At 39.5% G+C, this 22,404-nt stretch overlaps 1 protein-coding gene across 1 annotated transcript in view; it reads right to left on the bottom strand.

The window, feature by feature from the left end:
* Positions 1 to 7,379: 7,379 nt before the first annotated feature.
* Positions 7,380 to 22,404, bottom strand: part of LOC100376560 (uncharacterized) — a 146,484-nt gene continuing 131,459 nt past the window's right edge. Inside the window, exons 25-28 of the mRNA XM_085496698.1 lie at positions 11,609 to 11,779; positions 10,351 to 10,584; positions 9,688 to 9,873; positions 7,380 to 9,436 (exon numbers count right to left, since the gene is read on the bottom strand). Of these exons, the coding sequence (XP_085352824.1) occupies positions 9,218 to 9,436; positions 9,688 to 9,873; positions 10,351 to 10,584; positions 11,609 to 11,779 (810 nt within the window). The 3' untranslated portion in view covers positions 7,380 to 9,217. The remainder of the gene's footprint in view (positions 9,437 to 9,687; positions 9,874 to 10,350; positions 10,585 to 11,608; positions 11,780 to 22,404) is intronic.

Below are 22,404 nucleotides of genomic sequence, written 5' to 3'. Positions count from 1 at the left end.
GCTACTGTGTGTGTGGTATCCACATTGTCTAGTTAGTGGCTATTGTGTGCGAGGTATCCACATTGTCTACTTAGTGGCAATTGTGTGTGGTATCCACATTGTCTAGTTAGTGGCTATTGTGTGTGAGTTACCCACATTGTCTCGTTAGTGGCTCATTGTGTGTGTGGTATCCACATTGTCTAGTTAGTGGCTACTGTGTGTGTGGTATCCACATTGTCTAGTTAGTGGCTATTGTGTGTGAGGTATCCACATTGTCTAGTTAGTGGCTATTGTGTGTGAAGTACCCACATTGTCTACTTAGTGGCTATTGTGTGTGTGGTATCCACATTGTCTAGTTAGTGGCTATTGTGTGTGGGGTTTCCACATTGTCTAGTTAGTGGCTATTGTGTGTGGTACCCACATTGTCTACTTAGTGGCTATTGTGTGTGAGGTATCCACATTGTCTAGTTAGTGGCTACTGTGTGTGAAGTACCCACATTGTCTAGTTAGTGGCTACTGTGTGTGTGGTATCCACATTGTCTAGTTAGTGGCTATTGTGTGTGAGGTATCCACATTGTCTAGTTAGTGGCTATTGTGTGTGAAGTACCCACATTGTCTACTTAGTGGCTATTGTGTGTGGGGTTTCCACATTGTCTAGTTAGTGGCTATTGTGTGTGGTATCCACATTGTCTAGTTAGTGGCTATTGTGTGTGGTACCCACATTGTCTAGTTAGTGGCTACTGTGTGTGTGGTATCCACATTGTCTAGTTAGTGGCTATTGTGTGCGAGGTATCCACATTGTCTACTTAGTGGCAATTGTGTGTGGTATCCACATTGTCTAGTTAGTGGCTATTGTGTGTGAGGTACCCACATTGTCTCGTTAGTGGCTCATTGTGTGTGTGGTATCCACATTGTCTAGTTAGTGGCTACTGTGTGTGTGGTATCCACATTGTCTAGTTAGTGGCTATTGTGTGTGAGGTATCCACATTGTCTAGTTAGTGGCTATTGTGTGTGAAGTACCCACATTGTCTACTTAGTGGCTATTGTGTGTGTAGTATCCACATTGTCTAGTTAGTGGCTATTGTGTGTGGGGTTTCCACATTGTCTAGTTAGTGGCTATTGTGTGTGGTACCCACATTGTCTAGTTAGTGGCTAATGTGTGTGAGGTATCCACATTGTCTAGTTAGTGGCTACTGTGTGTGAAGTACCCACATTGTCTAGTTAGTGGCTACTGTGTGTGTGGTATCCACATTGTCTAGTTAGTGGCTATTGTGTGTGAGGTATCCACATTGTCTAGTTAGTGGCTATTGTGTGTGAAGTACCCATATTGTCTACTTAGTGGCTATTGTGTGTGGGGTTTCCACATTGTCTAGTTAGTGGCTATTGTGTGTGGTACCCACATTGTCTAGTTAGTGGCTATTGTGTGTGGTACCCACATTGTCTAGTTAGTGGCTATTGTGTGTGTGGTATCCACATTGTCTACCTAGTGGCTATTGTGTGCGAGGTATCCACATTGTCTAGTTAGTGGCTATTGTGTGTGAGGTATCCACATTGTCTAGTGAGTGGCTATTGTGGGTGTGGTATTCACATTGTCTAGTTAGTGGCTATTGTGTGTGTGGTATTCACATTGTCTAGTTAGTGGCTATTGTGTGTGAGGTATCCACATTGTCTAGTTAGTGGCTATTGTGTGTGATGTACCCACATTATCTAGTTAGTGACTATTGTGTGTAAGGAACCCACATTGTCCAGTTAGTGGCTCATTGTGTGTGTGGTATCCACATTGTCTATTTAGTGGCTATTGTGTGTGAGGTACCCACATTGTCTAGTTAGTGGCTCATTGTGTGTGTGGTACACACATTGTCTAGTTAGTGGCTATTGTGTGTAAGGTACACACACTGTCTAGTTAGTGGCTATTGTGTTTGTGGTACCAACATTGTATAGTTAGTGGCTATTGTGTGTGTGGTACCCACATTGTCTAGTTAGTGGCTATTGTGTGTGTGGTGCCCACATTGTCTAGTTAGTGGCTATTGTGTGTGTGGTGCCCACATTGTCTAGTTAGTTGCTATTGTGTGTGTGGTACCCACATTGACTAGTTAGTGGCTATTGTGTGTGAGGTTCCCACATTGTCTAGTCAGCGGCTATTGTGTGTGTGGTACCCACATTGTCTAGTTAGTGGCTATTGTGTGTGAGGTACCCACATTGTCTAGTTAGTGGCTATTGTGTGTGTGGTATCCACATTGTCTAGTTAGTGGCTATTGTTTGTGTGGTACCCACATTGTCTAGTTAGTGGCTATTGTGTGTGTGGTACCCACATTGTCTAGTTAGTAGCTATTGTGTGTGTGGTACTCGCATTGACTAGTTTGTGGATATTGTGTGTGAGGTACCCACATTGTCTAGTTAGTGGCTATTGTGTGTGAGGTATCCACATTGTCTAGTTAGTGGCTATTGTGTGTGAGGTACACACATTGTCTAGTTAGTGGCTATTGCATGTGATGTACCCACATTATCTAGTTACTGGCTATTGTGTGTAAGGTACCCACATTATCTAGTTACTGGCTATTGTGTGTAAGGTACCCACATTGTCCAGTTAGTGGCTCATTGTGTGTGGTATCCACATTGTCTAGTTAGTGGCTAATTGTGTCTGAGGTATCCACATTGTCTAATTAGTGGTTATTATGTGTGAGGTACACACATTGTCTAGTTAGTGGCTATTGCGTGTGATGTACCCACATTATCTAGTTAGTGACTATTGTGTGTAAGGTACCCACATTGTCCAGTTAGTGGCTCATTGTGTGTGTGGTATCCACATTGTCTAGTTAGTGGCTATTGTGTGTGAGGTACCCAGATTGTCTAGTTAGTGGCTATTGTGTGTGAGGTACCCACATTGTCTAGTTAGTGGCTCATTGTGTGTGTGGTACACACATTGTCTAGTTAGTGGCTATTGTGTGTAAGGTACACACATTGTCTAGTTAGTGGCTATTGCGTGTGAGGTACACACACTGTCTAGTTAGTGGCTATTGTGTTTGTGGTACCCACATTCTCTACTTAGTGGTTATTGTGTGTGAGGTACCCACATTGTCTAGTTAGTGGCTATTGTGCGTGTGGTACCAACATTGTATAGTTAGTGGCTATTGTGTGTGTGGTACCCACATTGTCTAGTTAGTGGCTATTGTGTGTGCGGTGCCCACATTGTCTAGTTTGTGGCTATTGTGTGTGTGGTGCCCACATTGTCTAGTTAGTTGCTATTGTGTGTGTGGTACCCACATTGACTAGTTAGTGGCTATTGTGTGTGAGGTTCCCACATTGTCTAGTTAGTGGCTATTGTGTGAGGTATCCACATTGTCTAGTTAGTAGCTATTGTGTGTGTGGTACTCACATTGACTAGTTTGTGGATATTGTGTGTGAGGTACCCACATTGTCTAGTTAGTGGCTATTGTGTGTGAGGTATCCACATTGTCTAGTTAGTGGCTCATTGTGTGTGAGGTATCCACATTGTCTAGTTAGTGGCTATTGTGTGTGAGGTATCCACATTGTCTAGTTATTGGCTCATGGTGTGTGTGGTATCCACATTGTCTAGATAGTGGCTATTGTGTGTGATGTACCCACATTGTCTAGTTAGTGGCTATTGTGTGTGTGGTACCCACATTGACTAGTTAGTGGTTATTATGTGTGAGGTACACACATTGTCTAGTTAGTGGCTATTGCATGTGATGTACCCACATTATCTAGTTACTGGCTATTGTGTGTAAGGTACCCACATTATCTAGTTACTGGCTATTGTGTGTAAGGTACCCACATTGTCCAGTTAGTGGCTCATTGTGTGTGGTATCCACATTGTCTACTTAGTGGCTAATTGTGTCTGAGGTATCCACATTGTCTAATTGGTGGTTATTATGTGTGAGGTACACACATTGTCTAGTTAGTGGCTATTGCGTGTGATGTACCCACATTATCTAGTTAGTGACTATTGTGTGTAAGGTACCCACATTGTTCAGTTAGTGGCTCATTGTGTGTGTGGTATCCACATTGTCTAGTTAGTGGCTATTGTGTATAAGGTACACACATTGTCTAGTTAGTGGCTATTGCGTGTGAGGTACACACACTGTCTAGTTAGTGGCTATTGTGTTTGTGGTACCCACATTGTCTAGTTAGTGGTTATTGTGTGTGAGGTACCCACATTGTCTAGTTAGTGGCTATTGTGCGTGTGGTACCAACATTGTATAGTTAGTGGCTATTGTGTGTGTGGTACCCACATTGTCTAGTTAGTGGCTATTGTGTGTGTGGTGCCCACATTGTCTAGTTAGTGGCTATTGTGTGTGTGGTGCCCACATTGTCTAGTTAGTTGCTATTGTGTGTGTGGTACCCACATTGACTAGTTAGTGGCTATTGTGTGTGAGGTTCCCACATTGTCTAGTCAGCGGCTATTGTGTGTGTGGTACCCACATTGTCTAGTTAGTGGCTATTGTGTGTGAGGTACCCACATTGTCTAGTTAGTGGCTATTGTGTGTGTGGTATCCACATTGTCTAGTTAGTGGCTATTGTGTGTGTGGTACACACACTGTCTAGTTAGTGGCTATTGTGTGTGTGGTATCCACATTGTCTAGTTAGTGGCTATTGTGTGTGTGGTTACCAACAATGTTGACAGTTACCAATAATGTTGACAGTTACCAGCAATGTTGACAGTTACAAACTATGTTGACAATTACAAACTATATTGACAGTTACCAGCAATGCTGACAGTTACAAACTATGTTGACAGTTACCAGCAATGTTAACAGTTACCAACAATGTTGACAGTTACCAACAATGTTGACAGTTACCAACAATGTTGACAGTTACTATGTTGACAGTTACAAACTATGTTGACAGTTACAAACTATGTTGACAGTTACCAGCAATGTTGACAGTTACCAGCAATGTTGACAGTTACCAACAATGTTGACAGTTACCAACAATGTTGACAGTTACCAACAATGTTGACAGTTACCAGCAATGTTAACAGTAGTTACCAACAATGTTGACAGTTACCAGCAATGTTGATAGTTACCAGCAATGTTGACAGTTACCAACAATGTTGACAGTTACCAACAATGTTGACAATTACTAACAATGTTGACAGTTACAAACTATGTTGACAATTACAAACTATGTTGACAGTTACCAGCAATGTTGACAATTACCAGCAATGTTGACAGTTACCAACAATGTTGACAGTTACCAGCAATGTTGACAGTTACCAACAATGTTGACATTTACCAACAATGTTGACAGTTACCAGCAATGTTGACAGTTACCAGCAATGTTGACAGTTACCAACAATGTTGACATTTACCAACAATGTTCACAGTTACCAGCAATGTTGACAGTTACCAACAATGTTGACAGTTACCAACAATGTTGACAGTTACAAACTATGTTGACAATTACAAACTATGTTGACAGTTACCAACAATGTTGACAGTTACCAACAATGTTGACAGTTACCAACAATGTTGACAGTTACAAACTATGTTGACAATTACAAACTATGTTGACAGTTACCAGCAATGTTGACAGTTACCAACAATGTTGACAGTTACCAGGAATGTTGACAGCTACCAGGAATGTTGACAGTTACCAACAATGTTGACAGTTACAAACTATGTTGACAATTACAAACTATGTTGACAGTTACCAGCAATGTTGACAGTTACCAGCAATGTTGACAGTTAACAACAATGTTGGCAGTTAACAACAATGTTGGCAGTTAACAACAATGTTGACATTTACCAGCAATGTTGACAGTTACCAACAATGTTGACAGTTACCAGCAATGTTGACAGTTACCAACAATGTTAACATTTACCAACAATGTTGACAGTTACCAGCAATGTTGACAGTTACCAACAACCAGTTACCTTTTATACATTAATTCTTCACAATCATTCTAGTTACAATTGTCATACTCAGTTATGGATTTTAAAACCAGAGCACAGAAAAAAAGAATCATCAAAACTGAACACTAACAAATAACAAAGATGCTGATAATTACCTATAGTCAAATTGTTGACAACCAATGTTGACATTTACCAACAATGTTGACAGCTACCAGGAATGTTGACAGTTACCAACAATGTTGACAGTTACCAACAACCAGTTACCTTTTATACATTAATTCTTCACAATCATTCTAGTTACAATTGTCATACTCAGTTATGGATTTTAAAACCAGAGCACAGAAAAAAAGAATCATCAAAACTGAACACCTCAAGAATGAGGGCATACTTCACCCAATCATATAACCACAGTGGGACATATTCAGCCCAGCAACATCGCGACTAAAATTCAGTTGTCTTCATTATATGTTGGGAAACTATTTAACAGATGTGAGTTTAAGGTAGCGAGATTATTATTTGTGCTGAAAATTAGGATTTTCACATTTATTTATTAATTGATGAAATGCACTATAAACTTTTATTTGATAAAGTCAACGTAACCTAGAATGTCATGCAAGTTGGTTAAAATGTAGATTTTCTGAAGGGAAGCAAGGCAGCTTCAGTAGTGTTTTCCAAAATCAACAACACAGGTTTAATCTCTGTGTCTATAAGTTTCAAAGATTAACTCAAGACAAAGCAATGTTAGGATGTGATTGAAAATCTTTGCTGTGACTTCATGGATGTTTTCTAGGAGTTTATGTTTTTCAAAATACAAGGTCTTTAACAGAAAATAACGTATACTTATTGTCGTCGGATTAACACCAAATTTTCACAGCTTTAAGGTGACAATGAGAGGAACTTGAATGTGTCCAGACAAACTATTTCATGGATTATTTACCAATATGTTGTGGTTTGAGTTGGGGGCAATGTGACTAAAACAGAAATTAAAATTCAGAACACTACTTTTCAAAACGCGTTGCTTGAATAAAACTGATCAGACACCTTCAATTTACCAGACTATTGAACAACTAGGAAAAGTGAAAAAAAAAACTTCTTATCACCAGCATAAATGCGTAATTATTTTTTTTACAAAAAAAGTAATTTTTCACTTTTGATTAAGTAACGCGCCGTAGAATGCAGATACGGGCATGGCAAACACCTTTGAAAAGCTTGAAGTCTCGCGATTCCAAAAATATATACTTTCCTGGGTCTATTTGTAGTCATTTGGTCACAATTAAAAGATGAAAACAAGTATGCAATAATAGTCCCGCTACCTTAAGCTTGAAATTATTCATCCCGGGAGTGGGGTGGGGTATAAGGTGAAAATTTAAATTTATCCAACACCAAGAATTTATCACACTCTTATAACTCGGCTTAGTTTCTATATCCAGAATAATGTACTAATTAACTAATGAACAATGAAGACAACAACAACAATCATGTTGCACATACAATAGAAAGCAGACGATTATTTTAAAGCCGGTAATTATTATGTTCAAAGAACGCTTTATTTAACGCTCTTTAAATCAAAACGTCAATAAAATAAGAAACACTGCTAGAATAGTAATGTGTTGCAAGAAACTTCGCATAAAAACATTGAACTTCAACAACCTGACATGACAGACCATGCCGCGAGCCATATGCCACCATAACGCAGAGCTGTTTATATCCGGAATGTAAGTGATTAAACGTCACAGACAAGTGACAGGGGAATAGCAACATATATAGCGATTCAACTGAAATTGGTGAGATTGTACTTACTTCAAAAAGTTCAAGAACGCTTCTTGATATCATTCTGCCATGATGCGATGATGCTCACGCAAAACTCCCCCCAAAAAAACTGGTCGTTTAATACAGTACATGTATATTATGATTCTAATCGATGTAATAATCCCGTGGTTATCAAGCTTTTTATTCATTTGAAGAACAGATCGTCAGTTTATATGTATTACATGTATTTATAACGACAATTATATGTGATGAAAATTGTATGGTTAATAATAAAATTACAACATTTTTTTTCATAGAAATTGAAATTGATTGAAAACCAGCCATTGTCATTGCATGCATTGCGAGCTGCCATGCTTTAATAATGCCACATGTACAGACACTATGATGGAAGGCCAATTGTCATTGGTCTGATTGAAACCCGGTTTAGGCTATCAGCCAATCAGAGTCTATGTAACATATAGGCTGAACCACGACCCCTGCAACCTCAAAAGTAGGGAAGTCCCGTTCTTGTGCAAGGAGTTGTCAATTTCGGCGTACATATGCATGCTAGGTCTTGTCTATTTCTATTACAGGTTTGGTGAAGTGTTTACTGACAGTTACTGACATGCCTGCTATATGCCACAAAAATTCCCAGGACCAACATACCTACTTGTATACTGTAATAAAAGAGGATGGAGGAAACATTGTTTGTTAATGGGTACTAGGTATTCTAGGTGTGGATGCTAATAAGACAATGTGTGCTGTCAAAACATTGCCCAGCATCTTGAGTTGAGCATACCCAAACTTTTTTATGTTTATCGTAATTGTAAATACTTACATGTACTATCTCTATACTATTGTGGCCATGATTCGATATAGTTTGGTGTTTGCACAAGTTAACCTATTCGAATAAGTCAATGAATTTACTGTGGAATGAATCAACCTTCCACCCTCTGCTAATATTATTTTATACATGTAGTTGATAATAAAGTAATTATACAAATTCAAAACTTGCAAGTACCAGTAAGTGTGTAAAGAATGTTTTGTAAAAAATTTATTTATACCAATTGTGATATTTACAAGTTCTTTTGTAAAAAATTATACTAATAAAGGTTTACAAAAAATGGCATAAAACTGGATTACATAAAAAAAATCTGCAAAACAATCAATTACAAACTTTAGTAAACTGTCTAGCAATGGTTTGTTTCTATATGCTAATACATTTTGAAAAATAATATGTACAAGAAAATAACATTTGATTTTTTAAATATCCACAAAAATCAATTCAATTGTATTACAATTTGAGAATATATTACAAATACTACATGGATTTACAAAGATTTTAATGCATTACACATACGCACAATCCTAGTAATCACAGACCTAAAATAAACCGTAATATCCTTACAAAAATACTTATTTCATACTTATAATATACATTTACTTCTTGAAGGACAAATACCTTGTTGAAAATTGAGTTGACTGAAATGCAGAATCTTCCCAGTTAATTGCAAAACAAGTATTTCTTAGGTGTTCTCTGATTAGTATTTCAAGGACACACAGACGTATCTGAATTATTACTATATACAATATGCCAATTCAATGCCAAATCATTAAAAATCAAGAGGTTCCGCAGAGTCTAATTCTGGTATTTGACTGGCTCGGATGGTAAATTCTTTACGACTTGATTCAAGTGTTACTCTTTCACAGACTTCGGCCTTGATTTCTTTGACCATATTCTGAATATCCGGACAGGCCAAGAACATATCATACGCTGTAGAGTGTAATAATGGTTCCAACATCTCGTTGATTTCTTGTAACACAGGTACACTCTGTTATTAATAAACACATGGTGTAAATTATGTAATACAGTATTCATAGTACACTGAATAATATTGATATTGACTGGAAAACTTGAATTACGGTGCATATATCACCCCCTTTATATTGTTTAATGTATACCCAGGCACAATAGGCTTAATTTCAATGATAAGGTGGTAATAGAAGGTTTGTTCATATCATTTGTAATTTGAAGTAGTTTGACAACTTATCTACTTCATACTGGTTATTTCACATTACTTACTCCATAGTCTACAACAAGGAAAATTTCATTTGTTTCTTGATCTTTTTCACTGAGTTGTTTGAGTTTATTCTGTATCAATGATGGTAGACATCTTGGTGCATAAGTACAACCCATTCGCAATATTTGATCCATCTTTTGTCTGTAAGAATTCATCATTCTACCCAGAATGCTTAGCTTCAAAGGCCCCTAGAATACATTACAAGAATGAGAGGGCATTGCATGCAGTTATTGTAATTTAGTGAAAGACTTCTTTAAGGAGGTTATTTTGTGTCATATTCATTATATTGTCATCATTATGGGTTCATACAATTGAGTCAGCAGATGATGTCATATCGGTAGTCATTTTTACATTCTAATTCATTTTTAATTTCTATGGTGCAATTATTTCTTCATATCTCAAATTTTTGCTTGGGTTGAAAGAGTTATTATTGGTGGAAATCTTAATATTGTGAAAACAACATTTCCAAAATTGACATATAATTCAGTCAGTTTCCATGACGATGAGAGCTTTCTATTATCCAAAATTGGAAGTTCTCACATAATTCAGTAGTATGTGCTTTTAAGCTTTCGAATGCCTTGATTCAGTCTCTTCCATAACACCCATATCACATTCTGTACATATGTAAACATGATACTACTGGTAGTACTAATAAAGTAACTGACTTGTTCTTCTGGTGGAGGAGGTGGAGGTGGCTCTTCCTGGTTTGCTTTTTTGGGTTTATTAGGATCTGGTGGTGGAGGGTGTCTTTTACGTTCTTGGGCAGCTGCCAGAGTTCCCGTTGTTTCTAAATCAGAGATAATCAAGTCCTGCATAGATTTATTGAGTTCCATTATATATTCAATCTGGTATGCAGTGCTGTGTAACAACCTCCAGCAGTCTGCTAACAAGTTATATTGCTATGAGAAAAAATACAATTATCAAAAATCAGAAACTTCAATGTCTATGGCTGTGCATAGTATATACTCCAAACTTGTATCATATTATAGCATTATTAATACCAGTGGATTTTATGACGTCATTGTAGCAGATTATTCGCGATAATGCATCCCATTATTGTGCATCAAGGCCCCATACAATAGATATATATATATAATGTTGTTTTCGAAAACAAATAGAGCAGAAACTATTTAAAAAGAGGAGAAATTGTAAGATTTAATATTAAAATCGACATCAAGTAAAAATGGTCTATTGCCAGAACAATGGATTTCAATATCGAATTGCAACAATTTTGTTGAGTACGCACCCCTATGACCAGTTTATCCACAACAGTGACCTAGTAGTGAAAGACCGTGGCTGACACCAAAATGGCGTACCAGTCTCGGTGTGCCGTTCACACAGGCGATCACTAACATTACACAACACGTCAGTCACTAGTCCACTAGCAATGTAAATGATTTAAAAAAGTTTGTTAAATGAGACTGTAAAAAAGAATTTCCTAAAAGGCATTTTAAATTATCCAGATTCACAGGTGGCTGTGAAACTGTTCTGTTCACTGCGGCAGCAAATCCACTGGTATTGACAATAATAACAATAATGAACTCCCCACCAATCCATAATGGAATCAAGCTCACTTCATGCTCCATATATGTACTTGGCTCACACCTCACACATAAATGTCACACAAAGTGACCTTTCACCCATTATGGGTTGACAGCTCATTGATTGTTTTTAACTATAGTACTGAGAAATGTTGAAATATTAAATATACATGTATGCAGCAATTCTAGGATGTTTCACTGTCCATATGCAAACAGTATCATTCATACATTTGTATAAATATAGCAGTTTTCGATCCAAGGCACTGACAGGTTATCGTCAGATAGACAAGCAGAATGTGGTACTGATAAAACCAAAGAGAATGGACTATTTTATTATTCAGCAGCACAAAGTATTATTATATCTGTTGACATTTCTATTTACCTTATTAACTAATGACCTTATTAAGATCCATCTGAACACACTAACATAGTCCTGCTGACTGATAGCAAATTCCATCTGCTGTTTGATATGTACATTTGTTGATTTCACATTAGAACTGCTGTATGGATCGTGTCTATCTTCTGGTCCACCTTGTTGGAAGTGAAACGCAGCCTACAAACAAGACAGACAAGTATATTATTGCATACATTCAACTGTATCTAACAATGTCTAGTTGATGGCTATTGCGTGTGAGTTAGTGGTTATTGTGTGTGAGGTATCAACATTGTTCAGTTAGTGGCTATTGTGCATGGTATCCACATTGTCTAGTTAGTGGCTATTGTGTGAGGTATCCACATTGTCTAGTTAGTGGCTATTGTGTGTGGTATCCACATTGTCTAGTTAGTGGCTATTGTGTGTGAGGTACCCACATTGTTTAGTTAGTGGCTATTGTGTGTGATGTACCCACATTGTCTAGTTAGTGGCTATTGTGTGAGGTATCCACATTGTCTAGTTAGTGGCTATTGTGTGTGGTATCCACATTGTCTAGTTCGTGGCTATTGTGTGTGAGGTACCCACATTGTTTAGTTAGTGGCTATTGTGTGTGAGGTACCCACATTGTCTAGTTAGTGGCTATTGTGTGAGGTATCCACATTGTCTAGTTAGTGGCTATTGTGTGCGGTATCCACATTGTCTAGTTAGTGGCTATTGTGTGTGAGGTACCCACATTGTTTAGTTAGTGGCTATTGTGTGTGGTATCCACATTGTCTAGTTAGTGGCTATTGTGTGTGAGGTATCCACATTGTCTGGTTAGTGGCTATTGTGTGTGAGGTATCCACATTGTCTAGTTAGCGGCTATTGTGTGTGAGGTATCCACATTGTTTAGTTAGTGGCTATTGTGTGTGATGTACCCACATTGTCTAGTTAGTGGCTATTGTGTGTGATGTACCCACATTGTCTAGTTAGTGGCTATTGTGTGAGGTATCCACATTGTCTAGTTAGTGGCTATTGTGTGTGGTATCCACATTGTCTAGTTCGTGGCTATTGTGTGTGAGGTACCCACATTGTTTAGTTAGTGGCTATTGTGTGTGGTATCCACATTGTCTAGTTAGTGGCTATTGCGTGTGATGTACCCACATTATCTAGTTAGTGACTATTGCGTGTGATGTACCCACATTATCTAGTTAGTGACTATTGTGTGTGAGGTACCCACATTGTCCAGTTAGTGGCTCATTGTGTGTGTGGTATCCACATTGTCTAGTTAGTGGCTATTGTGTGTGAGGTACCCACATTGTCTAGTTAGTGGCTATTGTGTGTGAGGTATCCACATTGTCTAGTTAGTGGCTATTGTGTGTGAGGTATCCACATTGTCTAGTTAGTGGCTATTGTGTGAGGTGTCCCAATTGTCTAGTTAGTGGCTATTGTGTGTGAGGTATCCACATTGTCTAGTCAGTGGCTATTGTGTGAGGTATCCAAATTGTCTAGTTAGTGGTTATTATGTGTGAGGTATCCACATTGTCTAGTTAGTGGCTCATTGTGTGTGAGGTACCCACATTGTCTAGTTAGTGGTTATTATGTGTGAGGTACCCACATTGTCTGGTTAGTGGCTATTGTGTGTGAGGTATCCACATTGTCTAGTTAGTGGCTCATTGTGTGTGAGGTACCCACATTGTCTAGTTAGTGGTTATTATGTGTGAGGTACCCACATTGTCTGGTTAGTGGCTATTGTGTGTGAGGTACCCACATTGTCTAGTTAGTGTATATTGTGTGTGAGGTACCCACATTGTCTAGTTTGTGGCTATTATGTGTGAGGTACCTACATTGTCTAGTTAGTGGCTCATTGTGTGTGAGGTACACACATTGTCTAGTTAGTGGCTATTGTGTGTAAGGTACACACATTGTCTAGTTAGTGGCTATTGTGTGTGAGGTATCCACATTGTCTAGTTAGTGGCTATTGCGTGTGATGTACCCACATTTTCTAGTTAGTGGCTATTGTGTATGAGGTATCCACATTGTCTAGTTAGTGGCTATTGTATGTAAGGTACACACATTGTCTAGTTAGTGGCTATTGTGTGAGAGGTACACACATTGTCTAGTTAGTGGCTATTGTGTGTGTGGTATCCACATTGTCCAGTTAGTGGCTATTGTGTGTGTGGTATCCACATTGTCTAGGTAGTGGTTATTGTGTGTGAGGTATCCACATTGTCTAGTTAGTGGCTAATTGTGTCTGAGGTATCCACATTGTCTAATTAGTGGTTATTATGTGTGAGGTACACACATTGTCTCGTTAGTGGCTATTGCGTGTGATGTACCCACATTATCTAGTTAGTGGCTATTGTGTGTAAGGTACCACATTGTCCAGTTAGTGGCTCATTGTGTGTGGTATCCACATTGTCTAGTTAGTGGCTAATTGTGTCTGAGGTATCCACATTGTCTAGTGGTTATTATGTGTGAGGTACACACATTGTCTAGTTAGTGGCTATTGCGTGTGATGTACCCACATTATCTAGTTAGTGACTATTGTGTGTGAGGTACCCACATTGTCCAGTTAGTGGCTCATTGTGTGTGATGTACCCACATTTTCTAGTTAGTGGCTATTGTGTATGAGGTATCCACATTGTCTAGTTAGTGGCTCATTGTGTGTGTGGTACACACATTGTCTAGTTAGTGGCTATTGTGTGAGGTATCCAAATTGTCTAGTTAGTGGTTATTATGTGTGAGGTATCCACATTGTCTAGTTAGTGGCTCATTGTGTGTGAGGTACACACATTGTCTAGTTAGTGGCTATTGTGTGAGGTATCCAATTTGTCTAGTTAGTGGTTATTATGTGTGTGGTATCCACATTGTCTAGTTAGTGGCTATTGTGTGTGAGGTATCCACATTGTCTAGTTAGTGGCTCATTGTGTGTGAGGTACACACATTGTCTAGTTAGTGGCTATTGTGTGAGGTATCCAATTTGTCTAGTTAGTGGTTATTATGTGTGTGGTATCCACATTGTCTAGTTAGTGGCTATTGTGTGTGAGGTATCCACATTGTCTAGTTAGTGGCTATTGTGTGAGGTATCCAAATTGTCTAGTTAGTGGCTATTGTGTGTGAGGTATCCACATTGTCTGGTTAGTGGCTATTGTGTGAGGTATCCAAATTGTCTAGTTAGTGGTTATTATGTGTGAGGTATCCACATTGTCTAGTTAGTGGCTCATTGTGTGTGAGGTACCCACATTGTCTAGTTAGTGGTTATTATGTGTGAGGTACCCACATTGTCTGGTTAGTGGCTATTGTGTGTGAGGTATCCACATTGTCTAGTTAGTGGCTCATTGTGTGTGAGGTACCCACATTGTCTAGTTAGTGGTTATTATGTGTGAGGTACCCACATTGCCTGGTTAGTGGCTATTGTGTGTGAGGTACCCACATTGTCTAGTTAGTGGCTATTGTGTGTAAGGTACCCACATTGTCTAGTTAGTGGCTATTGTGTGTGTGGTATCCACATTGACTAGTTAGTGGCTATTGTGTGTGAGGTACCCACATTGTCTAGTTAGTGGCTATGTGTGAGGTACCCACATTGCCTAGTTAGTGGCTATTGTGTGTGAGGTACACACATTGTCTAGTTAGTGGCTATTGTGTGTAAGGTACCCACATTGTCTAGTTAGTGGCTATTGTGTGTGAGGTATCCACATTGTCTAGTTAGTGGCTATTGCGTGTGATGTACCCACATTTTCTAGTTAGTGCCTATTGTGTATGAGGTATCCACATTGTCTAGTTAGTGGCTATTGTATGTAAGGTACACACATTGTCTAGTTAGTGGCTATTGTGTGAGAGGTACACACATTGTCTAGTTAGTGGCTATTGTGTGTGAGGTATCCACATTGTCTAGTTAGTGGCTATTGTGTGTAAGATCCACACATTGGCTAGTTAGTGGCTATTGTGTGTGTGGTATCCACATTGTCTAGGTAGTGGTTATTGTGTGTGAGGTATCCACATTGTCTAGTTAGTGGCTAATTGTGTCTGAGGTATCCACATTGTCTAATTAGTGGTTATTATGTGTGAGGTACACACATTGTCTAGTTAGTGGCTATTGCGTGTGATGTACCCACATTATCTAGTTAGTGACTATTGTGTGTGAGGTACCCACATTGTCCAGTTAGTGGCTCATTGTGTGTGATGTACCCACATTTTCTAGTTAGTGGCTATTGTGTATGAGGTATCCACATTGTCTAGTTAGTGGCTATTGTATGTAAGGTACACACATTGTCTAGTTAGTGGCTATTGTGTGAGAGGTACACACATTGTCTAGTTAGTGGCTATTGTGTGCGAGGTATCCACATTGTCTAGTTAGTGGCTATTGTGTGTGAGGTACACACATTGTCTAGTCAGTGGCTATTGTGTGTGAGGTACCCACATTGTCTAGTTAGTGGCTATTGTGTGTAAGGTACACACTTTGTTTAGTTAGTGGCTATTGCGTGTGATGTACCCACATTGTCTAGTTAGTGGCTATTGTGTGTAAGATCCACACATTGGCTAGTTAGTGGCTATTGTGTGTGAGGTATCCACATTGTCTAGGTAGTGGTTATTGTGTGTGAGGTATCCACATTGTCTAGTTAGTGGCTATTATGTGTGTGGTATCCACATTGTCTAGTTAGTGGCTATTGTGTGTAAGGTACACACATTGTTTAGTTAGTGGCTATTGCGTGTGATGTACCCACATTGTCTAGTTAGTGGCTATTGTGTGTAAGATCCACACATTGGCTAGTTAGTGGCTATTGTGTGTGTGGTATCCACATTGTCTAGGTAGTGGTTATTGTGTGTGAGGTATCCACATTGTCTAGTTAGTGGCTAATTGTGTCTGAGGTATCCACATTGTCTAATTAGTGGTTATTATGTGTGAGGTACACACATTGTCTAGTTAGTGGCTATTGCGTGTGATGTACCCACATTATCTAGTTAGTGGCTATTGTGTGTAAGGTACCACATTGTCCAGTTAGTGGCTCATTGTGTGTGGTATCCACATTGTCTAGTTAGTGGCTAATTGTGTCTGAGGTATCCACATTGTCTAATTAGTGGTTATTATGTGTGAGGTACACACATTGTCTAGTTAGTGGCTATTGCGTGTGATGTACCCACATTATCTAGTTAGTGACTATTGTGTGTGAGGTACCCACATTGTCCAGTTAGTGGCTCATTGTGTGTGTGGTATCCACATTGTCTAGTTAGTGGCTATTGTGTGTGAGGTACCCACATTGTCTAGTTAGTGGCTATTGTGTGTGAGGTACCCACATTGCCTAGTTAGTGGCTCATTGTGTGTGTGGTACACACATTGTCTAGTGAGTGGCTATTGTGTGAGGTATCCAAATTGTCTAGTTAGTGGTTATTATGTGTGAGGTATCCACATTGTCTAGTTAGTGGCTCATTGTGTGTGAGGTACCCACATTGTCTAGTCAGTGGCTATTGTGTGTGGTATCCACATTGTCTAGTTAGTGGCTATTGTGTGTGAGGTATCCACATTGTCTAGTTAGTGGCTATTGTGCGAGGTATCCAAATTGTCTAGTTAGTGGCTATTGTGTGTGAGGTATCCACATTGTCTAGTTAGTGGCTATTGTGTGAGGTATCCAAATTGTCTAGTTAGTGGTTATTATGTGTGAGGTATCCACATTGTCTAGTTAGTGGTTATTATGTGTGAGGTACCCACATTGTCTAGTTAGTGGCTATTGTGTGAGAGGTACACACATTGTCTAGTTAGTGGCTATTGTGTGTGAGGTATCCACATTGTCTACTTAGTGGCTATTGTGTGTAAGGTACACACATTGTTTAGTTAGTGGCTATTGCGTGTGATGTACCCACATTGTCTAGTTAGTGGCTATTGTGTGTAAGATCCACACATTGGCTAGTTAGTGGCTATTGTGTGTGTGGTATCCACATTGTCTAGGTAGTGGTTATTGTGTGTGAGGTATCCACATTGTCTAGTTAGTGGCTATTATGTGTGTGGTATCCACATTGTCTAGTTAGTGTCTATTGTGTGTAAGGTACACACATTGTTTAGTTAGTGGCTATTGCGTGTGATGTACCCACATTGTCTAGTTAGTGGCTATTGTGTGTAAGATCCACACATTGGCTAGTTAGTGGCTATTGTGTGTGTGGTATCCACATTGTCTAGGTAGTGGTTATTGTGTGTGAGGTATCCACATTGTCTAGTTAGTGGCTATTATGTGTGTGGTATCCACATTGTCTAGTTAGTGGCTATTGTGTGTAAGGTACACACATTGTTTAGTTAGTGGCTATTGCGTGTGATGTACCCACATTGTCTAGTTAGTGGCTATTGTGTGTAAGGTACCCACATTGTCTAGTTAGTGGCTATTGTGTGTGAGGTATCCACATTGTCTAGTTAGTGGCTATTGCGTGTGATGTACCCACATTTTCTAGTTAGTGCCTATTGTGTATGAGGTATCCACATTGTCTAGTTAGTGGCTATTGTATGTAAGGTACACACATTGTCTAGTTAGTGGCTATTGTGTGAGAGGTACACACATTGTCTAGTTAGTGGCTATTGTGTGTGAGGTATCCACATTGTCTAGTTAGTGGCTATTGTGTGTAAGATCCACACATTGGCTAGTTAGTGGCTATTGTGTGTGTGGTATCCACATTGTCTAGGTAGTGGTTATTGTGTGTGAGGTATCCACATTGTCTAGTTAGTGGCTAATTGTGTCTGAGGTATCCACATTGTCTAATTAGTGGTTATTATGTGTGAGGTACACACATTGTCTAGTTAGTGGCTATTGCGTGTGATGTACCCACATTATCTAGTTAGTGACTATTGTGTGTGAGGTACCCACATTGTCCAGTTAGTGGCTCATTGTGTGTGATGTACCCACATTTTCTAGTTAGTGGCTATTGTGTATGAGGTATCCACATTGTCTAGTTAGTGGCTATTGTATGTAAGGTACACACATTGTCTAGTTAGTGGCTATTGTGTGAGAGGTACACACATTGTCTAGTTAGTGGCTATTGTGTGCGAGGTATCCACATTGTCTAGTTAGTGGCTATTGTGTGTGAGGTACACACATTGTCTAGTCAGTGGCTATTGTGTGTAAGGTACACACATTGTTTAGTTAGTGGCTATTGCGTGTGATGTACCCACATTGTCTAGTTAGTGGCTATTGTGTGTAAGATCCACACATTGGCTAGTTAGTGGCTATTGTGTGTGTGGTATCCACATTGTCTAGGTAGTGGTTATTGTGTGTGAGGTATCCACATTGTCTAGTTAGTGGCTATTATGTGTGTGGTATCCACATTGTCTAGTTAGTGGCTATTGTGTGTAAGGTACACACATTGTTTAGTTAGTGGCTATTGCGTGTGATGTACCCACATTGTCTAGTTAGTGGCTATTGTGTGTAAGATCCACACATTGGCTAGTTAGTGGCTATTGTGTGTGTGGTATCCACATTGTCTAGGTAGTGGTTATTGTGTGTGAGGTATCCACATTGTCTAGTTAGAGGCTAATTGTGTCTGAGGTATCCACATTGTCTAATTAGTGGTTATTATGTGTGAGGTACACACATTGTCTAGTTAGTGGCTATTGCGTGTGATGTACCCACATTATCTAGTTAGTGGCTATTGTGTGTAAGGTACCACATTGTCCAGTTAGTGGCTCATTGTGTGTGGTATCCACATTGTCTAGTTAGTGGCTAATTGTGTCTGAGGTATCCACATTGTCTAATTAGTGGTTATTATGTGTGAGGTACACACATTGTCTAGTTAGTGGCTATTGCGTGTGATGTACCCACATTATCTAGTTAGTGACTATTGTGTGTGAGGTACCCACATTGTCCAGTTAGTGGCTCATTGTGTGTGTGGTATCCACATTGTCTAGTTAGTGGCTATTGTGTGTGAGGTACCCACATTGTCTAGTTAGTGGCTATTGTGTGTGAGGTACCCACATTGCCTAGTTAGTGGCTCATTGTGTGTGTGGTACACACATTGTCTAGTGAGTGGCTATTGTGTGAGGTATCCAAATTGTCTAGTTAGTGGTTATTATGTGTGAGGTATCCACATTGTCTAGTTAGTGGCTCATTGTGTGTGAGGTACCCACATTGTCTAGTCAGTGGCTATTGTGTGTGGTATCCACATTGTCTAGTTAGTGGCTATTGTGTGTGAGGTATCCACATTGTCTAGTTAGTGGCTATTGTGCGAGGTATCCAAATTGTCTAGTTAGTGGCTATTGTGTGTGAGGTATCCACATTGTCTAGTTAGTGGCTATTGTGTGAGGTATCCAAATTGTCTAGTTAGTGGTTATTATGTGTGAGGTATCCACATTGTCTAGTTAGTGGTTATTATGTGTGAGGTACCCACATTGTCTAGTTAGTGGCTATTGTGTGAGAGGTACACACATTGTCTAGTTAGTGGCTATTGTGTGTGAGGTATCCACATTGTCTAGTTAGTGGCTATTGTGTGTGTGGTATCCACATTGTCTACTTAGTGGCTATTGTGTGTAAGGTACACACATTGTTTAGTTAGTGGCTATTGCGTGTGATGTACCCACATTGTCTAGTTAGTGGCTATTGTGTGTAAGATCCACACATTGGCTAGTTAGTGGCTATTGTGTGTGTGGTATCCACATTGTCTAGGTAGTGGTTATTGTGTGTGAGGTATCCACATTGTCTAGTTAGTGGCTATTATGTGTGTGGTATCCACATTGTCTAGTTAGTGTCTATTGTGTGTAAGGTACACACATTGTTTAGTTAGTGGCTATTGCGTGTGATGTACCCACATTGTCTAGTTAGTGGCTATTGTGTGTAAGATCCACACATTGGCTAGTTAGTGGCTATTGTGTGTGTGGTATCCACATTGTCTAGGTAGTGGTTATTGTGTGTGAGGTATCCACATTGTCTAGTTAGTGGCTATTATGTGTGTGGTATCCACATTGTCTAGTTAGTGGCTATTGTGTGTAAGGTACACACATTGTTTAGTTAGTGGCTATTGCGTGTGATGTACCCACATTGTCTAGTTAGTGGCTATTGTGTGTAAGATCCACACATTGGCTAGTTAGTGGCTATTGTGTGTGTGGTATCCACATTGTCTAGGTAGTGGTTATTGTGTGTGAGGTATCCACATTGTCTAGTTAGTGGCTAATTGTGTCTGAGGTATCCACATTGTCTAATTAGTGGTTATTATGTGTGAGGTACACACATTGTCTAGTTAGTGGCTATTGCGTGTGATGTACCCACATTATCTAGTTAGTGGCTATTGTGTGTAAGGTACCACATTGTCCAGTTAGTGGCTCATTGTGTGTGGTATCCACATTGTCTAGTTAGTGGCTAATTGTGTCTGAGGTATCCACATTGTCTAATTAGTGGTTATTATGTGTGAGGTACACACATTGTCTAGTTAGTGGCTATTGCGTGTGATGTACCCACATTATCTAGTTAGTGACTATTGTGTGTGAGGTACCCACATTGTCCAGTTAGTGGCTCATTGTGTGTGTGGTATCCACATTGTCTAGTTAGTGGCTATTGTGTGTGAGGTACCCACATTGTCTAGTTAGTGGCTATTGTGTGTGAGGTACCCACATTGTCTAGTTAGTGGCTCATTGTGTGTGTGGTACACACATTGTCTAGTGAGTGGCTATTGTGTGAGGTATCCAAATTGTCTAGTTAGTGGTTATTATGTGTGAGGTATCCACATTGTCTAGTTAGTGGCTCATTGTGTGTGAGGTACCCACATTGTCTAGTCAGTGGCTATTGTGTGTGGTATCCACATTGTCTAGTTAATGGCTATTGTGTGTGAGGTATCCACATTGTCTAGTTAGTGGCTATTGTGCGAGGTATCCAAATTGTCTAGTTAGTGGCTATTGTGTGTGAGGTATCCACATTGTCTAGTTAGTGGCTATTGTGTGAGGTATCCAAATTGTCTAGTTAGTGGTTATTATGTGTGAGGTATCCACATTGTCTAGTTAGTGGTTATTATGTGTGAGGTACCCACATTGTCTAGTTAGTGGCTATTGTGTGAGAGGTACACACATTGTCTAGTTAGTGGCTATTGTGTGTGAGGTATCCACATTGTCTAGTTAGTGGCTATTGTGTGTGTGGTATCCACATTGTCTACTTAGTGGCTATTGTGTGTAAGGTACACACATTGTTTAGTTAGTGGCTATTGCGTGTGATGTACCCACATTGTCTAGTTAGTGGCTATTGTGTGTAAGATCCACACATTGGCTAGTTAGTGGCTATTGTGTGTGTGGTATCCACATTGTCTAGGTAGTGGTTATTGTGTGTGAGGTATCCACATTGTCTAGTTAGTGGCTATTATGTGTGTGGTATCCACATTGTCTAGTTAGTGTCTATTGTGTGTAAGGTACACACATTGTTTAGTTAGTGGCTATTGCGTGTGATGTACCCACATTGTCTAGTTAGTGGCTATTGTGTGTAAGATCCACACATTGGCTAGTTAGTGGCTATTGTGTGTGTGGTATCCACATTGTCTAGGTAGTGGTTATTGTGTGTGAGGTATCCACATTGTCTAGTTAGTGGCTATTATGTGTGTGGTATCCACATTGTCTAGTTAGTGGCTATTGTGTGTAAGGTACACACATTGTTTAGTTAGTGGCTATTGCGTGTGATGTACCCACATTGTCTAGTTAGTGGCTATTGTGTGTAAGATCCACACATTGGCTAGTTAGTGGCTATTGTGTGTGTGGTATCCACATTGTCTAGGTAGTGGTTATTGTGTGTGAGGTATCCACATTGTCTAGTTAGTGGCTAATTGTGTCTGAGGTATCCACATTGTCTAATTAGTGGTTATTATGTGTGAGG

The sequence above is a fragment of the Saccoglossus kowalevskii genome, chromosome 3, assembly GCF_978046115.1.
Source record: "Saccoglossus kowalevskii chromosome 3, keSacKowa6.1, whole genome shotgun sequence".
NCBI lineage: Eukaryota > Metazoa > Hemichordata > Enteropneusta > Harrimaniidae > Saccoglossus > Saccoglossus kowalevskii.
The sequence above is the reverse complement of the archived record's forward strand: the minus strand, read 5'-3'. Positions and strand labels throughout refer to the sequence as shown.